At 47.3% G+C, this 25062-nt stretch overlaps 1 protein-coding gene across 4 annotated transcripts in view; it reads right to left on the reverse strand.

The window, feature by feature from the left end:
- LOC138266439 (clathrin heavy chain 1-like) overlaps positions 1-25062 on the reverse strand; it is a 378407-nt gene that overhangs the window by 177078 nt on the left and 176267 nt on the right. For 2 of the 4 annotated variants that reach the window (XM_069215209.1, XM_069215207.1), the window contains exons 19-21: positions 23950-24098; positions 16526-16709; positions 15497-15689 (exon numbers count right to left, since the gene is read on the reverse strand). In XM_069215209.1, coding sequence (XP_069071310.1) covers positions 15497-15689; positions 16526-16709; positions 23950-24098 — 526 coding nt within the window. The remainder of the gene's footprint in view (positions 1-15496; positions 15690-16525; positions 16710-23949; positions 24099-25062) is intronic. The other 2 variants (XM_069215208.1, XM_069215206.1) reach the window with 1 other exon arrangement.

Consider the following 25062-nt stretch of genomic DNA (forward strand, 5'->3'; position numbering starts at 1 on the left):
CCCTGAAACTTAACCGACTATCTGTGTAGGCGGACTAGTTTTAGCAGCCTGCCACAAACCGAGACATGTTGCTGGCCCCATGGGGAGAGTGCCTTTGTCACTCTGAGGCCAGTAACAAAGCCTGCACTGGGTGGAGATGCTAACACCTCCCCCAGGCAGGAATTGTCACACCTGGCGGTGAGCCTCAAAGGCTCACCTCCTTTGTGCCAACCCAGCAGGACACTCCAGCTAGTGGAGTTGCCCGCCCCCTCCGGCCAGGCCCCACTTTTGGCGGCAAGGCCGGAGAAAATAATGAGAATAACAAGGAGGAGTCACTGGCCAGTCAGGACAGCCCCTAAGGTGTCCTGAGCTGAGGTGACTCTAACTTTCAGAAATCCTCCATCTTGCAGATGGAGGATTCCCCCAATAGGGTTAGGATTGTGACCCCCTCCCCTTGGGAGGAGGCACAAAGAGGGTGTACCCACCCTCAGGGCTAGTAGCCATTGGCTACTAACCCCCCAGACCTAAACACGCCCTTAAATTTAGTATTTAAGGGCTACCCTGAACCCTAGAAAATTAGATTCCTGCAACTACAAGAAGAAGGACTGCCTAGCTGAAAACCCCTGCAGAGGAAGACCAGAAGACGACAACTGCCTTGGCTCCAGAAACTCACCGGCCTGTCTCCTGCCTTCCAAAGATCCTGCTCCAGCGACGCCTTCCAAAGGGACCAGCGACCTCGACATCCTCTGAGGACTGCCCCTGCTTCGAAAAGACAAGAAACTCCCGAGGACAGCGGACCTGCTCCAAGAAAGGCTGCCACTTTGTTTCCAGCAGCCTTGAAAGAACCCTGCAAGCTCCCCGCAAGAAGCGTGAGACTTGCAACACTGCACCCGGCGACCCCGACTCGGCTGGTGGAGATCCAACACCTCAGGAGGGACCCCAGGACTACTCTGATACTGTGAGTACCAAAACCTGTCCCCCCTGAGCCCCCACAGCGCCGCCTGCAGAGGGAATCCCGAGGCTTCCCCTGACCGCGACTCTTTGAATCCTAAGTCCCGACGCCTGGGAGAGACCCTGCACCGCAGCCCCCAGGACCTGAAGGACCGGACTTTCACTGGAGAAGTGACCCCCAGGAGTCCCTCTCCCTTGCCCAAGTGGAGGTTTCCCCGAGGAACCCCCCCCTTGCCTGCCTGCAGCGCTGAAGAGATCCCGAGATCTCTCATAGACTAACATTGCGAACCCGACGCTTGTTTCTACACTGCACCCGGCCGCCCCCGCGCTGCTGAGGGTGAAATTTCTGTGTGGGCTTGTGCCCCCCCCGGTGCCCTACAAAACCCCCCTGGTCTGCCCTCCGAAGACGCGGGTACTTACCTGCAAGCAGACCGGAACCGGGGCACCCCCTTCTCTCCATTCTAGCCTATGTGTTTTGGGTACCACTTTGAACTCTGCACCTGACCGGCCCTGAGCTGCTGGTGTGGTGACTTTGGGGTTGCTCTGAACCCCCAACGGTGGGCTACTTTGGACCAAGAACTGAACCCTGTAAGTGTCTTACTTACCCGGTAAAACTAACAAAAACTTACCTCCCCTAGGAACTGTGAAAATTGCACTGTGTCCACTTTTAAAACAGCTATTTGTCAATAACTTGTAAAGTATACATGCAATTTTTATGATTTAAAGTTCCTAAAGTACTTACCTGCAATACCTTTCAAATGAGATATTACATGTAGAATTTGAAACTGTGGTTCTTAAAATAAACTAAGAAAAGATATTTTTCTATAACAAAACCTATTGGCTGGATTTGTCTCTGAGTGTGTGTACCTCATTTATTGTCTATGTGTATGTACAACAAATGCTTAACACTACTCCTTGGATAAGCCTACTGCTCGACCACACTACCACAAAATAGAGCATTAGTATTATCTATTTTTACCGATATTTTACCTCTAAGGGGAACCCTTGGACTCTGTGCATGCTATTCCTTACTTTGAAATAGCACATACAGAGCCAACTTCCTACAATGGTCTTCTAGCTTGCTTTATGACTTCCATACATTCTTGTGTGAGGTTTAAGTGTCCGAATTCTAGGATTTCAGGAGCCAGATTGCTAGATTCAGCGATGCTGGGTTTGGATGATTGATCTGTTGTTTGTGTTGTGTTAACAGATCTGGCCTGTTGGGCAACTTGACGTGGGGTACTACTGATAGGTCTAGCAGTGTTGTGTACCATGGTTGCCTTGCCCATGTTGGTGCTATCAGTATGAGTTTGAGTTTGTTTTGACTCAATTTGTTTACTAGATATGGAAGGAGAGGGAGAGGGGGAAAAGCGTACGCAAATATCCCTGACCAGTTCATCCATAGGGCATTGCCTTGAGACTGCCTGTGTGGGTATCTGGATGCGAAGTTTTGGTATTTTGCGTTCTCCTTTGTTGCAAATAAGTCTATTTGAGGTGTTCCCCAACGTTTGAAGTAAGTGTTTAGAATTTGGGGGTGAATTTCCCATTCGTGGACCTGTTGGTGATCTCAAGAGAGATTGTCTGCAAGTTGATTCTGGATCCCTGGATTAAACTGTGCTATTAGGCGAATGTGGCTGTGAATTGCCCATTGCCATATTTTTTGTGCCAGAAGGCACAGCTGTGTCGAGTGTGTGTCCCCCTATTTGTTTAGATAATACATTGTTGTCATGTTGTCCGTCTTGACAAGAATGTATTTGTGAGTTATGATTGGTTGAAATGCTTTTAATGCTTGGAAAACTGCTAGTAGTTCGAGGTGATTTATATGCAGCTTTCTTTGATGTACATCCCATTGTCCTTGTATGCTGTGTTGATTGAGGTGTGCTCCCCACCCTGTCATGGAAGCATCTGTTGTTATCACGTATTGTGGCACTGGGTCTTGGAAAGGCCGCCCTTTGTTTAAATTTATATTGTTCCACCATAGAAGCGAGAGGTATGTTAGGCGGTCTATTAACACCAGATCTAGAAGGCGACCCTGTGCTTGTGACCATTGTGATGCTAGGCACTATTGTAAGGGCCTCATGTGTAGTCTTGCGTTCGGGACAATGGCTATGCATGAGGACATCATGCATAGGAGTTGTAATATCATCTTCGCCTGTATTCTTTGTGTTGGATACATGCGTTGTATAATCTTTTGGAAATTTTGAACCCTTTGTGGACTTGGAGTGGCTATTCCCCTCGTTGTGTCTATTGTCGCTCCTAGGTATTGTTGTACTTTGCACGGCAGAATGTGTGATTTCGCATAGTTGATGGTGAAACCGAGTTTGTAGAGGGTTTGTGTAAGGAAATGCCTCCTTGGCATGGTTGCCCCCTGACTTTTTGCCTTTGCTGATGCTATGTTTACAATTGAAAGTGTGCTGAGGGCTGCTAACCAGGCCCCAGCACCAGTGTTCTTTCCCTAACCTGTACTTTTGTATCCACAATTGGCAGACCCTGGCATCCAGATAAGTCCCTTGTAACTGGTACTTCTAGTACCAAGGGCCCTGATGCCAAGGAAGGTCTCTAAGGGCTGCAGCATGTCTTATGCCACCCTGGAGACCTCTCACTCAGCACAGACACACTGCTTGCCAGCTTGTGTGTGCTAGTGAGAACAAAACGAGTAAGTCGACATGGCACTCCCCTCAGGGTGCCATGCCAGCCTCTCACTGCCTATGCAAGTATAGGTCAGTCACCCCTCTAGCAGGCCTTACAGCCCTAAGGCAGGGTGCACTATACCATAGGTGAGGGTACCAGTGCATGAGCATGGTACCCCTACAGTGTCTAAACAAAACCTTAGACATTGTAAGTGCAGGGTAGCCATAAGAGTATATGGTCTGGGAGTCTGTCAAACACGAACTCCACAGCACCATAATGGCTACACTGAAAACTGGGAAGTTTGGTATCAAACTTCTCAGCACAATAAATGCACACTGATGCCAGTGTACATTTTATTGCAAAATACACCCCAGAGGGCACCTTAGAGGTGCCCCCTGAAACTTAACCGACTGTCTGTGTAGGCTGACTAGTTCCAGCAGCCTGCCACACTAGAGACATGTTGCTGGCCCCATGGGGAGAGTGCCTTTGTCACTCTGAGGCCAGTAACAAAGCCTGCACTGGGTGGAGATGCTAACACCTCCCCCAGGCAGGAGCTGTAACACCTGGCGGTGAGCCTCAAAGGCTCACCCCTTTGTCACAGCCCAGCAGGGCACTCCAGCTTAGTGGAGTTGCCCGCCCCCTCCGGCCACGGCCCCCACTTTTGGCGGCAAGGCTGGAGGGAACAAACAAAGCAACAAGGAGGAGTCACTGGCCAGTCAGGACAGCCCCTAAGGTGTCCTGAGCTGAGGTGACTCTGACTTTTAGAAATCCTCCATCTTGCAGATGGAGGATTCCCCCAATAGGGTTAGGATTGTGACCCCCTCCCCTTGGGAGGAGGCACAAAGAGGGTGTACCCACCCTCAGGGCTAGTAGCCATTGGCTACTAACCCCCCAGACCTAAACACGCCCGTAAATTTAGTATTTAAGGGCTACCCTGAACCCTAGAAAATTAGATTCCTGCAAACTACAAGAAGAAGGACTGCCTAGCTGAAAACCCCTGCAGAGGAAGACCAGAAGACGACAACTGCCTTGGCTCCAGAAACTCACCGGCCTGTCTCCTGCCTTCCAAAGAACTCTGCTCCAGCGACGCCTTCCAAAGGGACCAGCGACCTCTGAATCCTCTGAGGACTGCCCTGCTTCGACGACGACAAGAAACTCCCGAGGACAGTGGACCTGCTCCAAAAAGACTGCAACTTTGTCTCAAGAAGCAGCTTTAAAGAACCCTGCAACTCCCCGCAAGAAGCGTGAGACTTGCAACACTGCACCCGGCGACCCCGACTCGGCTGGTGGAGAACCAACACCTCAGGGAGGACCCCCGGACTACTCTACGACTGTGAGTACCAAAACCTGTCCCCCCTGAGCCCCCAGAGCGCCGCCTGCAGAGGGAATCCCGAGGCTTCCCCTGACCGCGACTCTCTGAAACCTAAGTCCCGACGCCTGGAAAAGACCCTGCACCCGCAGCCCCCAGGACCTGAAGGACCGGACTTTCACTGCAGAAGTGACCCCCAGGAGTCCCTCTCCCTTGCCCAAGTGGAGGTTTCCCCGAGGAAGCCCCCCCTTGCCTGCCTGCAGCGCTGAAGAGATCCGTTGATCTCTCATAGACTAACATTGAAAACCCGACGCCTGTTTCTACACTGCACCCGGCCGCCCCCGCGCTGCTGAGGGTGAAATTTCTGTGTGGGCTTGTGTCCCCCCCGGTGCCCTACAAAACCCCCCTGGTCTGCCCTCCGAAGATGCGGGTACTTACCTGCAAGCAGACCGGAACCGGGGCACCCCCTTCGCACCCCCTTCTCTCCATTCTAGCCTATGCGTTTTGGGCACCACTTTGAACTCTGCACCTGACCGGCCCTGAGCTGCTGGTGTGGTGACTTTGGGGTTGCTCTGAACCCCCAACGATGGGCTACCTTGGACCAAGAACTGAACCCTGTAAGTGTCTTACTTACCTGGTAAAACTAACAAAAACTTACCTCCCCCAGGAACTGTGAAAATTGCACTGTGTCCACTTTTGAAATAGCTATTTGTCAATAACTTGAAAAGTATACATGCAATTGAAATGATTCAAAGTTCCTAATGTACTTACCTGCAATACCTTTCAAACAAGATATTACATGTTAAATTTGAACCTGTGGTTCTTAAAATAAACTAAGAAAAGATATTTTTCTATAACAAAACCTATTGGCTGGATTTGTCTCTGAGTGTGTGTACCTCATTTATTGTCTATGTGTATGTACAACAAATGCTTAACACTACTCTTTGGATAAGCCTACTGCTCGACCACACTACCACAAAATAGAGCATTAGTATTATCTATTTTTACCACTATTTTACCTCTAAGGGGAACCCTTGGACTCTGTGCATGCTATTCCTCACTTTGAAATAGCACATACAGAGCCAACTTCCTACATTGGTGGATCAGCGGTGGGGTACAAGACTTTGCATTTGCTGGACTACTCAGCCAATACCTGATCACACGACAAATTCCAAAAATTGTCATTAGAAATTGATTTTTGCAATTTGAAAAGTTTTCTAAATTCTTAAAAGACCTGCTAGGGCCTTGTGTTAGATCCTGTTTAGCATTTCTTTTAGAGTTTAAAAGTTTGTAAAAGTTTGAATTAGATTCTAGAACCAGTTGTAGATTCTTAAAAAGTATTCCAACTTTTAGAAGCAAAATGTCTAGCACAGATGTGACACTGGTGGAACTCGACACCACACCTTACCTCCATCTTAAGATGAGGGAGCTAAGGTCACTCTGTAAAATAAAGAAAATAACAATGGGCCCCAAACCTACCAAAATACAGCTCCAGGAGCTTTTGGCAGAGTTTGAAAAGGCCAACCCCTCTGAGGGTGGCAACTCAGAGGAAGAGGATAGTGACTTGGAGGAAAATTCCCCCCTACCAGTCCTATCTAGGGAGAACAGGGTCTCTCAAACCCTGACTCCAAAAATAATAGTCAGAGATGCTGGTTCCCTCACAGGAGAGACCAACACCTCTGAAATCACTGAGGATAACTCCAGTGAAGAGGACATCCAGTTAGCCAGGATGGCCAAAAGATTGGCTTTGGAAAGACAGATCCTAGCCATAGAGAGGGAAAGACAAGAGATGGGCCTAGGACCCATCAATGGTGGCAGCAACATAAATAGGGTCAGAGATTCTCCAGACATGTTGAAAATCCCTAAAGGGATTGTAACTAAATATGAAGATGGTGATGACATCACCAAATGGTTCACAGCTTTTGAGAGGGCTTGTGTAACCAGAAAAGTGAACAGATCTCACTGGGGTGCTCTCCTTTGGGAAATGTTCACAGGAAAGTGTAGGGATAGACTCCTCACACTCTCTGGAAAAGATGCAGAATCTTATGACCTCATGAAGGGTACCCTGATTGAGGGCTTTGGATTCTCCACTGAGGAGTATAGGATTAGATTCAGGGGGGCTCAAAAATCCTCGAGCCAGACCTGGGTTGACTTTGTAGACTACTCAGTAAAAACACTAGATGGTTGGATTCAAGGCAGTGGTGTAAGTAATTATGATGGGCTGTACAATTTATTTGTGAAAGAACACCTGTTAAGTAATTGTTTCAATGATAAACTGCATCAGCATCTGGTAGACCTAGGACCAATTTCTCCCCAAGAATTGGGAAAGAAGGCGGACCATTGGGTCAAGACTAGGGTGTCCAAAACTTCCACAGGGGGTGACCAAAAGAAAGGGGTCACAAAACCTCCCCAGGGGAAAGGTGGTGAGACAGCCAAAAATAAAAATAGTCAAGAGTCTTCTAAAGGCCCCCAAAAACCTGCACAGGAGGGTGGGCCCAGAGCCTCTTCACAAAACAATCCTGGGTACAAGGGTAAAAACTTTGATCCCAAAAAGGCCTGGTGTCGAAACTGTAGTCAGTCTGGACACCAAACTGGAGACAAGGCCTGTCCCAAGAAAAGTTCCACTCCAAACTCCAATCCAGGTAACACTGGAATGGCTAGTCTCCAAGTGGGATCAACAGTGTGCCCAGAGCAAATCAGGGTCCACACTGAAGCTACTCTAGTCTCTGAGGGTGGGGTGGATTTAGCCACACTAGCTGCCTGGCCTCCTAACATGCAAAAATACAGGCAGCAGCTCTTTATTAATGGGACAAGTGTAGAGGGCCTGAGGGATACAGGTGCCAGTGTCACCATGGTGACAGAGAAACTGGTTTCCCCTGGCCAATACCTGACTGGAAAAACTTATACAGTCACCAATGCTGACAATCAAACTAAAGCACATCCCATGGCAATGGTAACTTTAGAATGGGGAGGGGTCAATGGCCTGAAACAGGTGGTGGTCTCCTCAAACATCCCAGTAGACTGTCTGCTTGGAAATGACCTGGAGTCCTCAGCATGGGCTGAGGTAGAACTAAAAACCCATGCAGCCATGCTGGGTATCCCTGAACTGGTCTGTGTAAAAACAAGAGCACAATGCAAGGCACAGGGTGAAAAAGTAGAGCTGGAGTCTGGAAAAATGGCCCAGCCTACCAAGAGAAAAGGAAAGTCAGTTGGGAAACCAACTGCCACACAGTCAGAAAAAGAGAACCTCTCTTCTCAGGAAGAAGTTCTGCCCTATGAGGGAACTGAGCCTTTGGAGCTTGAACCTTATCAGGTTGAGCTCTTAGGCCCAGGGGGACCCTCAAGGGAAGAGCTGTGTAAGGGACAAGAAACCTGTCCCTCTCTTGAAGGCCTTAGGCAGCAAGCTGCTGAAGAGTCCAAGGGCAAGAAAAATGGAACACATAGGGTCTATTGGGAAGATGGACTCCTGTACACTGAGGCCAGAGACCCCAAACCTGGTGCCACTAGGAGAGTGGTAGTGCCTCAGTCGTTCAGAGAGTTTATTCTGACCTTAGCCCATGATATTCCCCTTGCTGGGCATTTGGGACAAACCAAGACGTGGGAGAGGTTAGTCAACCACTTCTACTGGCCCAATATGTCCCAGAAGGTTAAGGAGTTTTGCCTCTCCTGCCCCACCTGTCAATCCAGTGGTAAGACAGGTGGGCACCCAAAGGCCCCCCTCATTCCACTTCCAGTGGTGGGGGTCCCCTTTGAAAGAGTGGGTGTGGACATAGTTGGCCCACTAGAACCTCCCACAGCCTCAGGAAATATGTACATCCTAGTAGTGGTGGATCATGCTACTAGGTATCCTGAAGCTATTCCCCTTAGGTCGACTACTGCCCCTGCAGTAGCCAAGGCCCTCATTGGTATCTTTACCAGAGTGGGTTTCCCTAAGGAGGTGGTGTCTGACAGAGGTACCAACTTCATGTCAGCATACCTAAAACACATGTGGAATGACTTACAAATTCACTACACCATACCATCCACAAACTAATGGCTTAGTTGAGAGATTCAACAAGACATTAAAAGGCATGATCATGGGGCTCCCAGAAAAACTCAAAAGGAGATGGGATGTCCTCTTGCCATGTCTGCTTTTCGCTTACAGAGAGGTGCCACAGAAGGGAGTAGGATTCTCACCCTTTGAACTTCTGTTTGGTCACCCTGTAAGGGGACCACTTGCTCTTGTTAAAGAAGGCTGGGAGAGACCTCTTCATGAGCCTAAACAAGACATAGTGGACTATGTACTTGGCCTTCGCTCTAGAATGGCAGAGTACATGGAAAAGGCAACCAAAAACCTTGAGGCCAGCCAACAGCTCCAGAAGTTTTGGTATGACCAAAAGGCTGCACTGGTTGAGTTCCAACCAGGGCAGAAAGTCTGGGTTCTGGAGCCTGTGGCTCCCAGGGCACTCCAGGACAAATGGAGTGGCCCTTACCCAGTGCTAGAAAGGAAGAGTCAGGTCACCTACCTGGTGGACCTGGGCACAAGCAGGAGCCCCAAGAGGGTGATCCATGTGAACCGCCTTAAGCTCTTCCACGACAGGGCTGATGTAAATCTGTTGATGGTAACAGATGAGGATCAGGAGGCAGAGAGTGAACCTCTCCCTGATCTTCTGTCATCAGACCCAAAAGATGGCTCAGTAGATGGAGTGATCTACTCAGACACCCTCTCTGGCCAACAGCAAGCTGATTGTAGGAGAGTCCTACAACAGTTTCCTGAACTCTTCTCCTTAACCCCTGGTCAGACACACCTGTGTACCCATGATGTGGACACAGGAGACAGCATGCCTGTCAAAAACAAAATCTTTAGACAGTCTGACCATGTTAAGGAAAGCATCAAGGTGGAAGTCCACAAGATGCTGGAATTGGGAGTAATTGAGCGCTCTGACAGCCCATGGGCTAGCCCAGTGGTCTTAGTCCCCAAACCTCACACCAAAGATGGAAAGAAAGAGATGAGGTTTTGTGTGGATTACAGAGGGCTCAATTCTGTCACCAAGATAGATGCTCATCCAATTCCTAGAGCTGATGAGCTCATAGATAAATTAGGTGCTGCCAAATTCTTAAGTACCTTTGACTTGACAGCAGGGTACTGGCAAATAAAAATGGCACCTGGAGCAAAAGAGAAAACTGCATTCTCCACACCTGATGGGCATTATCAGTTTACTGTTATGCCCTTTGGTTTAAAGAATGCCCCTGCCACCTTCCAAAGGTTGGTGAATCAAGTCCTTGCTGGCTTGGAGTCCTTTAGCACAGCTTATCTTGATGATATTGCTGTCTTTAGCTCCACCTGGCAGGATCACCTGGTCCACCTGAAGAAGGTTTTGAAGGCTCTGCAATCTGCAGGCCTCTCTATCAAGGCATCGAAATGCCAGATAGGGCAGGGAACTGTGGTTTACTTGGGCCACCTTGTAGGTGGAGGCCAAGTTCAGCCACTCCAACCCAAGATCCAGACTATTCTGGACTGGGTAGCTCCAAAAACCCAGACTCAAGTCAGGGCATTCCTTGGCTTGACTGGGTACTACAGGAGGTTTGTGAAGGGATATGGATCCATTGTGACAGCCCTCACTGAACTCACCTCCCAGAAAATGCCCAAGAAAGTGAACTGGACTGTGGAATGCCAACAGGCCTTTGACACCCTGAAACAGGCAATGTGCTCAGCACCAGTTCTAAAAGCTCCAGATTATTCTAAGCAGTTCATTGTGCAGACAGATGCCTCTGAACATGGGATAGGGGCAGTTTTGTCCCAAACAAATGATGATGGCCTTGACCAGCCTGTTGCTTTCATTAGCAGGAGGTTACTCCCCAGGGAGCAGCGTTGGAGTGCCATTGAGAGGGAGGCCTTTGCTGTGGTTTGGTCCCTGAAGAAGCTGAGACCATACCTCTTTGGGACTCACTTCCTAGTTCAAACTGACCACAGACCTCTCAAATGGCTGATGCAAATGAAAGGTGAAAATCCTAAACTGTTGAGGTGGTCCATCTCCCTACAGGGAATGGACTTTATAGTGGAACACAGACCTGGGACTGCCCATGCCAATGCAGATGGCCTTTCCAGGTTCTTCCACTTAGAAAATGAAGACTCTCTTGGGAAAGGTTAGTCTCATCCTCTTTCGTTTGGGGGGGGGTTGTGTAAGGAAATGCCTCCTTGGCATGGTTGCCCCCTGACTTTTTGCCTTTGCTGATGCTATGTTTACAATTGAAAGTGTGCTGAGGCCTGCTAACCAGGCCCCAGCACCAGTGTTCTTTCCCTAACCTGTACTTTTGTATCCACAATTGGCAGACCCTGGCATCCAGATAAGTCCCTTGTAACTGGTACTTCTAGTACCAAGGGCCCTGATGCCAAGGAAGGTCTCTAAGGGCTGCAGCATGTCTTATGCCACCCTGGAGACCTCTCACTCAGCACAGACACACTGCTTGCCAGCTTGTGTGTGCTAGTGAGAACAAAACGAGTAAGTCGACATGGCACTCCCCTCAGGGTGCCATGCCAGCCTCTCACTGCCTATGCAAGTATAGGTCAGTCACCCCTCTAGCAGGCCTTACAGCCCTAAGGCAGGGTGCACTATACCATAGGTGAGGGTACCAGTGCATGAGCATGGTACCCCTACAGTGTCTAAACAAAACCTTAGACATTGTAAGTGCAGGGTAGCCATAAGAGTATATGGTCTGGGAGTCTGTCAAACACGAACTCCACAGCACCATAATGGCTACACTGAAAACTGGGAAGTTTGGTATCAAACTTCTCAGCACAATAAATGCACACTGATGCCAGTGTACATTTTATTGCAAAATACACCCCAGAGGGCACCTTAGAGGTGCCCCCTGAAACTTAACCGACTGTCTGTGTAGTCTGACTAGTTCCAGCAGCCTGCCACACTAGAGACATGTTGCTGGCCCCATGGGGAGAGTGCCTTTGTCACTCTGAGGCCAGTAACAAAGCCTGCACTGGGTGGAGATGCTAACACCTCCCCCAGGCAGGAGCTGTAACACCTGGCGGTGAGCCTCAAAGGCTCACCCCTTTGTCACAGCCCAGCAGGGCACTCCAGCTTAGTGGAGTTGCCCGCCCCCTCCGGCCACGGCCCCCACTTTTGGCGGCAAGGCTGGAGGGAACAAACAAAGCAACAAGGAGGAGTCACTGGCCAGTCAGGACAGCCCCTAAGGTGTCCTGAGCTGAGGTGACTCTGACTTTTAGAAATCCTCCATCTTGCAGATGGAGGATTCCCCCAATAGGGTTAGGATTGTGACCCCTCCCCTTGGGAGGAGGCACAAAGAGGGTGTACCCACCCTCAGGGCTAGTAGCCATTGGCTACTAACCCCCCAGACCTAAACACGCCCTTAAATTTAGTATTTAAGGGCTACCCTGAACCCTAGAAAATTAGATTCCTGCAAACTACAAGAAGAAGGACTGCCTAGCTGAAAACCCCTGCAGAGGAAGACCAGAAGACGACAACTGCCTTGGCTCCAGAAACTCACCGGCCTGTCTCCTGCCTTCCAAAGAACTCTGCTCCAGCGACGCCTTCCAAAGGGACCAGCGACCTCTGAATCCTCTGAGGACTGCCCTGCTTCGACGACAAGAAACTCCCGAGGACAGCGGACCTGCTCCAAAAAGACTGCAACTTTGTCTCAAGAAGCAGCTTTAAAGAACCCTGCAACTCCCCGCAAGAAGGGTGAGACTTGCAACACTGCACCCGGCGACCCCGACTCGGCTGGTGGAGAACCAACACCTCAGGGAGGACCCCCGGACTACTCTACGACTGAGTACCAAAACCTGTCCCCCCTGAGCCCCCAGAGCGCCGCCTGCAGAGGGAATCCCGAGGCTTCCCCTGACCGCGACTCTCTGAAACCTAAGTCCCGACGCCTGGAAAAGACCCTGCACCCGCAGCCCCCAGGACCTGAAGGACCGGACTTTCACTGCAGAAGTGACCCCCAGGAGTCCCTCTCCCTTGCCCAAGTGGAGGTTTCCCCGAGGAAGCCCCCCCTTGCCTGCCTGCAGCGCTGAAGAGATCCGTTGATCTCTCATAGACTAACATTGAAAACCCGACGCCTGTTTCTACACTGCACCCGGCCGCCCCCGCGCTGCTGAGGGTGAAATTTCTGTGTGGGCTTGTGTCCCCCCCGGTGCCCTACAAAACCCCCCTGGTCTGCCCTCCGAAGACGCGGGTACTTACCTGCAAGCAGACCGGAACCGGGGCACCCCCTTCTCTCCATTCTAGCCTATGCGTTTTGGGCACCACTTTGAACTCTGCACCTGACCGGCCCTGAGCTGCTGGTGTGGTGACTTTGGGGTTGCTCTGAACCCCCAACGGTGGGCTACCTTGGACCAAGAACTGAACCCTGTAAGTGTCTTACTTACCTGGTAAAACTAACAAAAACTTACCTCCCCCAGGAACTGTGAAAATTGCACTAAGTGTCCACTTTTGAAATAGCTATTTGTCAATAACTTGAAAAGTATACATGCAATTGAAATGATTCAAAGTTCCTAATGTACTTACCTGCAATACCTTTCAAACAAGATATTACATGTTAAATTTGAACCTGTGGTTCTTAAAATAAACTAAGAAAAGATATTTTTCTATAACAAAACCTATTGGCTGGATTTGTCTCTGAGTGTGTGTACCTCATTTATTGTCTATGTGTATGTACAACAAATGCTTAACACTACTCCTTGGATAAGCCTACTGCTCGACCACACTACCACAAAATAGAGCATTAGTATTATCTATTTTTGCCACTATCTTACCTCTAAGGGGAACCCTTGGACTCTGTGCATACTATTCCTTACTTTGAAATAGTGCATACAGAGCCAACTTCCTACACCCGCTTTGAAAAAGCAGCTACCACTTGATTAGTACTACAGGACAGAACTGCGCTAGAGGCTTCAAGCGCGCTCTCCAAGTCTAACAGGTTGATTTTGTTCCATAATTGAACTCGCTGATCACGTGTGAGCCTGGGACGATGGACCTCAATTTGCTTAGTCCTAAAGCTACATCTGATGGCATTATGGTCTGACCATCCAACTTCAGAAATATCACTGAGCTGGAGATCTTCCTGATTGGAAAAAATGCCATTGAGCGTGTAACCAGCCCGATGAGAAGACGCATCAACTAACTGACACAAGTCTAACGCATGAAGGTTATCAGTTAGTGTTACTGTCTTTCTTTTGTCCTTAAAGTCAAGATAAAAATTAAAGTTGCCTAAGACTGTAAAATTGCTGAATTGGAGACTAAACTCTTTAATTGGTCTTCAAATCAGCCCCTAACAAAGGAAATGCAGGAGCTGCTGCGGCTAGAAGTCATGCGAGGTGCGCAGCCAGCATCGGACAAGGTAGAGAAGAGTATCTATGGATTCTTGTTTGTTCTGTTTCCCTTCCTCCCTGTTCCCTTTGCTTGCAACCCGTTTGCTCTCTGGAAAGTTTACTGTGGAGAGCTGGGAGGCAATCCCCTCCACGTGGGTACAGGTAACGAGGCTAACGCTCATGCTCTCACTGCAGAGACTCAGTGGGGAAGAGGTTGTATGTACACTTTGGGTGCCCCGACACTGAAGCATAGATCGGGGCTGAAAACACAACAAACAACATGAAACACATCCAGTAAATTTATACGGGAAAAACCCTGCTTTTTAAGAAAGCAAAGCTTTAGGTCAAACTTCAGCGAACATCATAAGGTTTGAGTGTCTACAGCCTACATAGACTACTGTGTAACTATGTGAGGAAACTGAAGCTGGTGGAACAAGCTCAAATCTTATGACCCATGGTTTTCACTGACCACATGTATATATGAAGTGTGGTCCAAAAAGTACATATGGCAAAGCACTACTTCAGAAAGAAAGTATTTCAAGCGGGCTGCCTCAACTGGTGTGGGTCATGCCATGCAAGTTCTGTTTCTTTCCCATGGCAGAAGTGAATAATCAAAGTTACTGCCGCCACAGTCCTTGGGTAATAAGCATAATCAGATTTACTCTAGGTTTCAGCAGTGAAATGGGTCATGTGTGGCTCTGCATCATACGGCATTATCAGTGGGATTACATTTTCAGTTGTAAGGTCCCAAACCATTGATAAATACCCCTAAATATCTACCCTTTACAAGTGAGACCAAAAGAACTAACATAAATAGCCACTTTGAGAGAGCCAGGTCTCGGTGAGAAGCCCCAAAAGGTTTATTTTCTTCTAGCATTACAGGCAGAGAAGAACGATGAAGAACTGAATAGCCAAAGCATGACAGGCTGCCTGAAAGCCAAGCGGGGCGCCAGAATTGAGGCATATGGAACTGGGTGTGCAGACAGAAAATGATCTGGGTGGTTTGATATCAATTAACAGAGAATTTAAGAAGAGTGACCTTAAAGAAATGGAGTTAAAGGCAGCACCACTGATCCTCATGGGAGCAGTGCAATACGTGTGCGCCACTGGCTGTGATGAGGCCTCACACAGCCGTCTCTTATGACCAGGCTAGGAGTGTGCATGGTAGAAGCTTGGTATCATCTCTCCTAATTAGGCTAACTGCATGATGAACCATAATCTGATTAAAGTAGGCCAGGCACTGTCTTCTTGTTCCCCAATAAGCTCATTATTGCAATCACACAGCGAGGAGGACAGCTTACTGTTCTTGCTGGCAGCCTGAACCACCTCCATGTATGCTGAAGGATCATCCGCCTTTATGTAAGAGTCAATAGCTTCCTTCACAAGGTCTTTCTGGAGCTGTGCTCGTGCCAGCTGGCTCCACACTGCAGGCTCATTGCACCTTTCAGCAAATTCATAGGCACGGTCCAGGTTTCCGATATGTTCGATGAGAACCTGGCAAAGAGGAAAACAGAAAGATTCACACATGCTGGCACCACACTAACCCTCCAGCTAAAGCTCCTTGCAGAGAGATTCAGCTTCTATGATATAGGGTGCATATTTGTTTTTAAATGGCTTAATGACAATTATTGTGATAAACACTACTCATTTATGTATGCATTTCAGCCACAACCTGCAGTACTCATCGGATTCCAGTCTATACAAACTATACACTCCTATAGTTAAAAAATAATCAGTGGCACCATGTAATATCTCTTACCAGTTCACTACTGAATCATTAACAATTCATTCTGGAAATAATACAACACTTGGATCCTAAAGAGTGTTTTTATGCCAGAATAAGGTCTTCTTGTACCATGATAAGTCTCAGACCTGCTGATCTACCTCTGTCCTGAACTATAGCACTGCTCCCACGCAGCACAGACAAAGCACCCTGTCCCCGAGCAGCAGACCCTGCAAAGCTAACTCTATATGCACCTCAAGCCCGCAAACCTAACATGTTGTGTTTACTGGTACATTTCCTAGAACAGATTAGAAAATGTGGATGGAAACTGCATGTAAACAATTTTCCAAACGTATTCTTCAGCTGCACAACTAGTGTAAGCCTACATGCAGAGAAAGTCTAGAGTCACAGGTTCCGAGAAAGACATCTGAAAAGGGGGAGAGAGTGCGTCTTATCAGGCAGGGGCTTCAGGATCCGTTTTCAAAAAGGAGGTATAAACAATAAGTGAAAGAGTGTTTTTGGTAAGTGTAGGAGGTCTGCCTTTTTTCCCCACATTTCTCATTGAAAGGTTTTTCTTATAGTTACAGTATCTCATCCTTGGGCTTACCTGTATGGCAGATGTGTTGACATCAAACTTGCGGAAAATCGCAAAAGCCTCCTCAAACAGCTCATTACTAATGGCGATGTTGGCGATATCGGGGGCATCATAATTGTCCAGGCGATTGATATACTCCATCACACGAGTGCGGTCTGCTTTAATTGCTGTCAAGATCAGAAGGTTTTGCAGATTTCTAAGAACAGAAAAACACACAAAATGAAACTTTAGGAACAGTAAACAGGTCTGGAATTCCAGGGGGGAATGTCTGCCAATCAGTATACAGAAACAACACAGATGAAAATGGAAAGCCACCGTCAAGAATCCAACTTTTCAGAAAGGAAAGTCACTGATATTTCCTACAGCAGCAGCCAAGTGGTAAATGACCATCTTTTTGAGAAACATGGCTGTGCCAAGTATACAGATAAATGTATCTAAGCATAGCTATCAATAGGTCCCATAGTTGAAAAACATTTTTGGCAAGTTCTGGCTTTTGATCCAACCACACTTTCCATGCTGGGATTTTAGTGGCAGTGTAGAAGTAAAAAAGGAATCTTGCAGTCATAATGCAATGGATAATAAGCCAAGCCTAGAAGAGACAGACACACTTGTTTGTTCTCTGTCGTTATTTTGCAGAGCTGTGTCCTTTGGCATAACTGAGGCATAGCAGTAGAGCAATGACCGGGGCAGGTAAATAAAGCAAAAACCACCTTCCTTAAATGCTTCCTTAGGAGTGAAGAAAGGATAATGACAATTCTCAAACAAGGTAGAAGAAAACATTGCTTCCCAAGTTCATCAAAAATGTACTGCTCTGGACTAATACAAAAAAGAAAGACAGAAATGCTCCAGTTGCTGGAATGTGGCAAGAGAAACTGTTAAACTCCTGGGTTCTGAAACAGGGGAGGGGGGCAGCACTAACTGCAAGCTCTGGGACAGGAAGGATTAGTGCCACGCTTTAAGGACGAAAGGGAACTAGTTCCATATTCCAAAGGGAGCAGGAAGAATGAAAATGTCACTTACCCAGTGTACATCTGTTCGTGGCATTAGTCGCTGCAGATTCACATGTTTGGCACAGTCCGCTGCCTGGTGTTGGGCTCGGAGTATTACAAGTTGTTTTTCTTCGAAGAAGTCTTTTTGGTCACGGGACCGAAGGACTCCTCCCTCTTTGGCTCCATTGCGCATGGGCGTCGACTCCATCTTAGATTGTTTTCCCCGCAGAGGGTGAGGATGGAGTTGTTTGGTATAAATAGTGCCCATGCAATGGAGTGAATATGTATGTATGATAAGAGTTTCTAAAAATTATTTACAAATGTTCAGATGTTTAAGGTTTATGATCTACTTCTAAACGGCTACAGGCTTCCCGGGGAGGTGGGAGGGTACATGTGAATCTGCAGCGACTAATGCCACGAACAGATGTACACTGGGTAAGTGACATTTTCAGTTCGATGGCATATGTTGCTGCAGATACACATGTTTGGCATAGACTGTAAAGCAGTTACCTCCCCTAAAAGCGGTGGTTTAGCCTGTAGGAGTTGAAGTAGTTTGGAATAATGTTCTTAGTACAGCTTGGCCCACTGTAGCTTGTTGTGCATTTAGTACGTCTACACAGTAGTGTTTAGTAAACGTATGAGGCGTAGACCAGGTTGCAGCCTTACATATTTCGCTCATAGGAATGTTTCCTAGAAAGGCCATTGTAGCACCTTTCTTTCTGGTTGAGTGTGCCTTTGGTGTAATAGGCAATTCTCTTTTGGCTTTAAGATAGCATGTTTGAATGCACCTGACTATCCATCTAGCAATGCCTTGTTTAGAGATTGGATTTCCTATGTGTGGTTTTTGAAAAGCTATGAACAGTTGTTTTGTTTTCCTGATTAGCTTTGTTCTGTCAATGTAATACATTAGTGCTCTTTTGATGTCCAATGTATGTAGTGCCCTTTCAGCCACAGAATTTGGTTGTGGGAAGAACACTGGCAATTCTACTGTTTGATTTAAATGGAATGGTGAGATTACTTTTGGCAGAAATTTAGGATTTGTTCTTAGAACTATTTTATTGTTGTGTATTTGAATAAATGGTTCTTGTATGGTAAATGCCTGTATTTCACTTACTCTTCTGAGGGATGTGATTGCAATGAGAAATGCGACCTTCCAGGTTAGATATTGCATTTCACAGGAATGCATGGGTTCGAAAGGGGGACCCATGAGTCTTGTTAAGACGATGTTAAGGTTCCATGAAGGAACTGGTGGTGTTCTTGGTGGTATAATTCTTTTTAGCCCTTCCATGAATGCTTTAATAACTGGTATTCTAAATAGAGACGATGAATGAGTAGTTTGTAGGTAAGCAGATATAGCTGCGAGGTGTATTTTTATAGATGAAAAAGCGAGATTCGCTTTTTGCAAATGTAGTAAGTATCCTACTATGTCTTTAGTAGAGGCATGTACTGGTTGTATTTGATTGGCATGGCAGTAGTAAACAAATCTTTTCCACTTAGATGCATAGCAGTGTCTAGTGGAAGGTTTTCTAGCTTGTTTTATGACCTCCATGCATTCTTGTGTGAGGTCCAAGTGTCCAAATTCTAGGATTTCAGGAGCCAAATTGCCAGATTCAATGATGCTGGGTTTGGATGTCTGATCTGTTGTTTGTGTTGTGTTAACAGATCTGGCCTGTTGGGTAGTTTGACATGCGGTACTAGTGAAAGGTCTAGTAGAGTTGTATACCAAGGTTGTCTTGCCCATGTGGGTGCTATCAGTATGAGTTTGAGTTGGTTTTGACTCAACTTGTTTACTAGATATGGAAGGAGAGGGAGAGGGGGAAAAGCGTACGCAAATATCCCTGACCAATTCATCCATAGAGCATTGCCTTGTGATTCGCGGTGTGGGTACCTGGATGCGAAGTTTTGGCATTTTGAGTTTTCTTTTGTTGCGAACAAATCTATCTGGGGTGTTCCCCAAATTTGAAAGTACTTGTTCAGAACTTGGGGGTGAATTTCCCATTCGTGGACTTGTTGGTGGTCTCGCGAAAGGTTGTCTGCTAGTTGGTTTTGTATTCCTGGAATAAATTGTGCTATTAGGCGAATGTTGTTGTGAATCGCCCACTGCCAAATTTTTTGTGTTAGGAGGCACAATTGTGTTGAGTGTGTTCCTCCTTGTTTGTTTAGATAATACATTGTTGTCATGTTGTCTGTTTTGACAAGAATGTATTTGTGTGTTATTATGGGTTGGAAGGCTTTTAACGCTAGAAATACTGCCAACAGTTCTAGGTAATTGATATGAAGTTTTGTTTCGTGTATATCCCATTGTCCTTGAATGCTGTGGTGATTGAGGTGTGCTCCCCACCCTGTCATGGAAGCATCTGTTGTTATAACGTATTGAGGCACTGGGTCCTGAAATGTCCGCCCTTTGTTTAAATTTTTGCTGTTCCACCATAGAAGCGAGAGGTATGTTTGGCGGTCTACCAACACCAGATTTTGAAGTTGACCCTGTGCCTGTGACCATTGTGATGCTAGACACTGTTGTAAGGGTCGCATGTGTAGTCTTGCGTTTGGGACAATGGCTATGCATGATGACATCATGCCTAGAAGTTTTAGCACAAGTTTTGCTTGTATTTTTTGGTTTGGAAACATAGCACTTATTAGCTTGTGGAATGCTTGCACTCTTTGTGGACTTGGAGTGGCAATTCCTTTTGATGTGTTGATGGTTGCTCCTAGATATTGTTGTGTTTGACACGGTTCTAGGTGTGATTTTGTGTAGTTGATGGAAAACCCCAGTTTGTGAAGGGTTTGTATGACAAAGGTGGTGTCGTTTGCGCATTTTTTTACTGTGTTGGTTTTGATTAGCCAGTCGTCTAGGTAAGGGAACACATGTATCTGTTGTCTCCTGATGTGTGCTGCTACTACTGCTAGACATTTTGTGAACACTCTTGGTGCAGTTGTTATTCCGAATGGCAACACCTTGAACTGGTAATGTATTCCTTTGAATACGAACCGTAGGTACTTTCTGTGAGAAGGGTGTATTGGTATATGAAAGTACGCATCCTTTAGGTCTAATGTGGTCATGTAATCTTGCTTTTTGAGCAGTGGAATGATGTCTTGTAGTGTGACCATGTGAAAATGGTCCGATATGATGTAGGTATTTAGTGTCCTGAGATCTAATATTGGTCTTAATGTTTCGTCTCTTTTTGGAATTAGAAAGTACAGGGAGTAAACTCCTGTGTTTTTTTGTTGTACTGGTACTAATTCTATTGCATCCTTTTGCAGTAGTGCTTGAACTTCTAGTCCTAAAAGTTCTAAATGATGTTGTGACATTTTGCGTGTTTTGGGGGGGATGTTTGGTGGGAAGTTGTGGAATTCTATGCAATAGCCATGTTGGATTATTGCTAATACCCAATTGTCTGTTGTAATCTGTTGCCAAGCTTGGTAGAATTGGCTTAGTCTTCCCCCCACTGGTGTTGAGTGAAGGGGTTGCGTGACTTGAAAGTCACTGTTTAGGTGGAGGTGTTTTTGGAGTCTGGAATCTTCCCCTACTCCTTGGGAATTGACCCCCCCGATATCCCCTGAAACCACCCCTTTGGAAGGAACCCTGATATGGTGTGGTTCTTGATTGTTGGCTGGTGGTGTCTGTGGGTTGGCCACGAAACCCCCCTCTAAATGGAGTTTTTCTGAAAGTGCCTCTGCTCTGCGGGGAGTAGAGTGCGCCCATGGCTTTGGCCGTGTCTGTGTCCTTTTTAAGTTTTTCAATGGCTGTATCCACTTCCGAGCCAAACAGTTGTTTCTCGTTGAAGGGCATATTAAGGACAGCCTGCTGGATTTCAGGTTTGAAGCCTGAAGTGCGTAGCCAAGCGTGTCTCCTTATGGTGACAGCAGTGTTGACTGTTCTTGCTGCAGTATCGGCTGCGTCTAGTGAAGAGCGGATTTGATTGTTTGAGATCGTTTGTCCCTCTTCCACTATTTGCTGCGCCCTTTTTTGGTATTCCTGGGGAAGATGGTCTACGAGAAGTTGCATCTCGTCCCAGTGTGCGCGGTCATATCTGGCCAGCAGCGCTTGTGAATTTGCGATGCGCCACTGGTTGGCTGCCTGTGACGCCACTCTTTTCCCTGCCGCGTCAAATTTTCTGCTTTCTTTGTCCGGAGGTGGGGCGTCGCCAGATGTATGTGAATTTGCTCTTTTGCGAGCTGCCCCTACTACCACAGAGTCGGGTGGTAACTGTGAAGTAATAAACACTGGGTCTGTGGGTGGTGGTTTGTATTTCTTATCCACCCTTGGGGTGATGGCTCTTGATTTTACGGGCTCCTCAAAAATTTGTTTTGCGTGCCGTAACATCCCTGGTAGCATTGGGAGACATTGATATTGGCTATGTGTAGCCGAGAGGGTGTTAAATAAGAAATCATCCTCTATAGGATCGGAATGCAGTTGGACATTGTGGAAGTCTGCAGCCCTAGCCACCAGTTGCGAGTATGAGGTACTGTCCTCTGGCGGTGACGGCTTTGTGGGGTATGACTCGGGATCATTGTCCGGCACTGGGGTGTCATACAGGTCCCAAGCGTCTTGATCCTGATCGTCATGACTTATGGTAGTTTGCGCTGGTGAGTGCATTTGTGGCGGTGTTTGTGCCGGCGATGCCTGTGGAGGAGAGGGCGGAGGCGTGACTTTTTTAACCACTTTGGCTTGTGGTTGTGTGTCATCCTTTGGAAGTCCGATCTTTCTTTTCCTCATGATTGGGGGAAGGGTTGATATCTTCCCTGTATCTTGCTGGATGCACAGTCTCTTTTGTGTGTAGTCCGATTCTACACTTTGGAGCTCTTGTCCAAATTTGTGCATTTGACCACTTAGTCCTTGTTCCTCTGAGTAGGATGAAGGTGTGGTATTTTTCGGCGCCGAGAGAGAATGTTTTTTCGGTTTCGGCACCGACAGTATTTTTGTTCCTTTCGGCACGGATTCTCGGTGCCGATGTCTTTCGGTGCCGGTATCTTGTTTTTGTCTCTCGGAGCCGCTTTCTCGGCTCCGAGGTTGCTCCATGGCGGTCCCTCGACCGGAGTCGGGTGTCTTCGCTATGGGCGTGCCCTTTTTCGGCCCCTTCGACGGGTCGCCTGATTTATGGGTCGAGCCATGGCCTGTTGGCAGTGGCGTCCCCTGGGCTTTTGGTTTGTCGATGGATTTACTTTTCGACGTCTTACTCACAGTTTGTTGCTGTTGTTCGACGTCGGAGTCTCCGGATTCTGATTCCGGAACCGAGAATGTTTCCTCTTCGTCGTCGAAACGTTGTTTTGTCGACGTGGACGCCATTTGGTGACGCCTGGCTCTTCGGTCCCGGAGTGTTTTTCTGGACCGGAAGGCTCGACAGGCTTCACAGGTATCCTCCTTGTGCTCGGGGGACAAGCACAAGTTACAGACCAAGTGCTGATCTGTATAAGGATACTTACTGTGACATTTTGGGCAGAAACGAAACGGGGTCCGTTCCATCGGCTTCGATGTCGCACGCGGTCGGGCCGACCAGGCCCCGATGGGGGATCGAAACTGCCCCAAAGTCTTCCGATGATCGGTGTCGATGTACCTAACTATCCCGATACCGAACGGAACAATACCGACGCTTTCTTCCGAGATTCTGACTAACTTTCCGAACCGAAACACGGAGCGAAAAGGAATACGTCCGAACCCGACAGCGGAAAAAAACAATCTAAGATGGAGTCGACGCCCATGCGCAATGGAGCCAAAGAGGGAGGAGTCCTTCGGTCCCGTGACCAAAAAGACTTCTTCGAAGAACAACAACTTGTAATACTCCGAGCCCAACACCAGGCAGCGGACTGTGCCAAACATGTGTATCTGCAGCAACATATGCCATCGAACATTATCTTTCTCAGACTCTATCACAACAGGAGATGAAGACTTGCCACATTTTCTAATAGAGGAAGGAAAAAGATGGTAAGGGAGGGAAATGAGAAGACCCATATTCTAGATTGCCGTGGAAGAAAGAAACCAGCCTCATGTTAGAGACTGAGCAGAAGGAAATGAACATACCTACACTATCAATCAGTTTAGAAGACAAGCCTTCCATTCCACACAGCAGTAGAGATCACACTGGCCTTAGAGAGTAAGGCACAGTATATTGAGTGCAACAGAGGCACACATCATACTGCGTTTGTGTACACAGGAATAGAAAGCCACTCCAGTCGTATGTAGCACAGCACAAATGATCTTCTGGTCTTTAAATAAAAAGAACACCAGTTGTCACAAGGACAGGTGCGAGGTTATGTATAACTGCTGCATGGAAGAAAGAGGCTCAAAGAGGGCACTAGGACATTAGAGGTTTACAGCAGCATACACTCTTGGTAGCACAGTGCCATGCTTCATCAGCTACATAAGCAGTCTAATATGCCAACCTCATTTCTCTCCACAACTGAACCTGCACTCTTGCCTTCAACCAACAAAGCGAATTCTCAGCTTACCTGTGTTCACTGAATACGGAGTTCTCCAGCACAATCTTCTCCAGCAGCTCAATCAGTTCATTGGGCAGGTCAGCAGTCATGAAGGCTTTCACTGTGACTGACACCTCCTCAGGGTCCTGAGTCTCCGATAGGGCTGTCTGCACCACCTGCTTTCAGAGGCAGAAAGCGGAACCTCAGACAAGCGTTAAAATGTCCATTTTATCTGTCTACACCTGGTCCTCAGTAAAGAGGCCAAGGCTGGAGGGCTCAGTTAATGTAGGCATTGACTCAGCACAAAGTGATGTAAGGTTGGTGGCCTCAATGAATGCAGTATAAAGAGGTCCAAGGCTGGTTATTTCAATGGATGTGAACAATGAATTCGGAGGGGACAGAGGCCCAAGGCTTGTGGCCTCTGTGAATGTGGACAATGACTCAGGAGCATACAGAAGTGCAAGGCTCCTGGCCTATGTGACTGGCTCAGAAGTGTACAGAGGAAAAAGGCTTGTGGGCCTCCGTCAATGTGGAAATGAATCAGAAGTGTTCAGAGATCCAAGGCTGGTGGCCTCCATGGACAATGACTCAGGAGCATACAGAGGTGCAGGTCTGGTGGCCTCTGTGAATGTGGACAATGACTAAGTAGGGTACATAATTGCAAAGCTAGTGGCCTTTGTGAGTGTGTGAAATCATTAGCAGGATAAAGGGGTGCAAGACGAGTGATTTCAGAGAATGTGGACACTAGCTCAGCAGTATAAAGAGAAGTAAGGCTGGTGAACTCAGTAAATATGGGTACTGACTAAGAAGCATAGAGATACAAGGCAGGTGGTCTCAGTGAACATGGACATTATTTCAGCAGAGTAAAAAAAAGCGGGGGGGTCTCCATGAATGTGGGCTTTAACTCTGCAGGAAAGGCAACTTAATGGTGCAACAAGATTTCTATGTAAATGTAACATGCAAACTGTAGCACAGGCAACAGACTGGTGTCCCTGGAAACCAAGGCTTCTTTGCACAATACTACACTGGTGGTCTCACCCCACTGTGAATCCTATAGGTGTGGTTTCAAACAGGTGTGTTCAGACTCCCCACAACTCCTTTGCACACACAGCCAATCGGAAATTAAAAAAATGGATGTTGAGA

This window comes from Pleurodeles waltl, chromosome 11, assembly GCF_031143425.1.
Source record: "Pleurodeles waltl isolate 20211129_DDA chromosome 11, aPleWal1.hap1.20221129, whole genome shotgun sequence".
In the NCBI taxonomy this organism is placed as follows: domain Eukaryota; kingdom Metazoa; phylum Chordata; class Amphibia; order Caudata; family Salamandridae; genus Pleurodeles; species Pleurodeles waltl.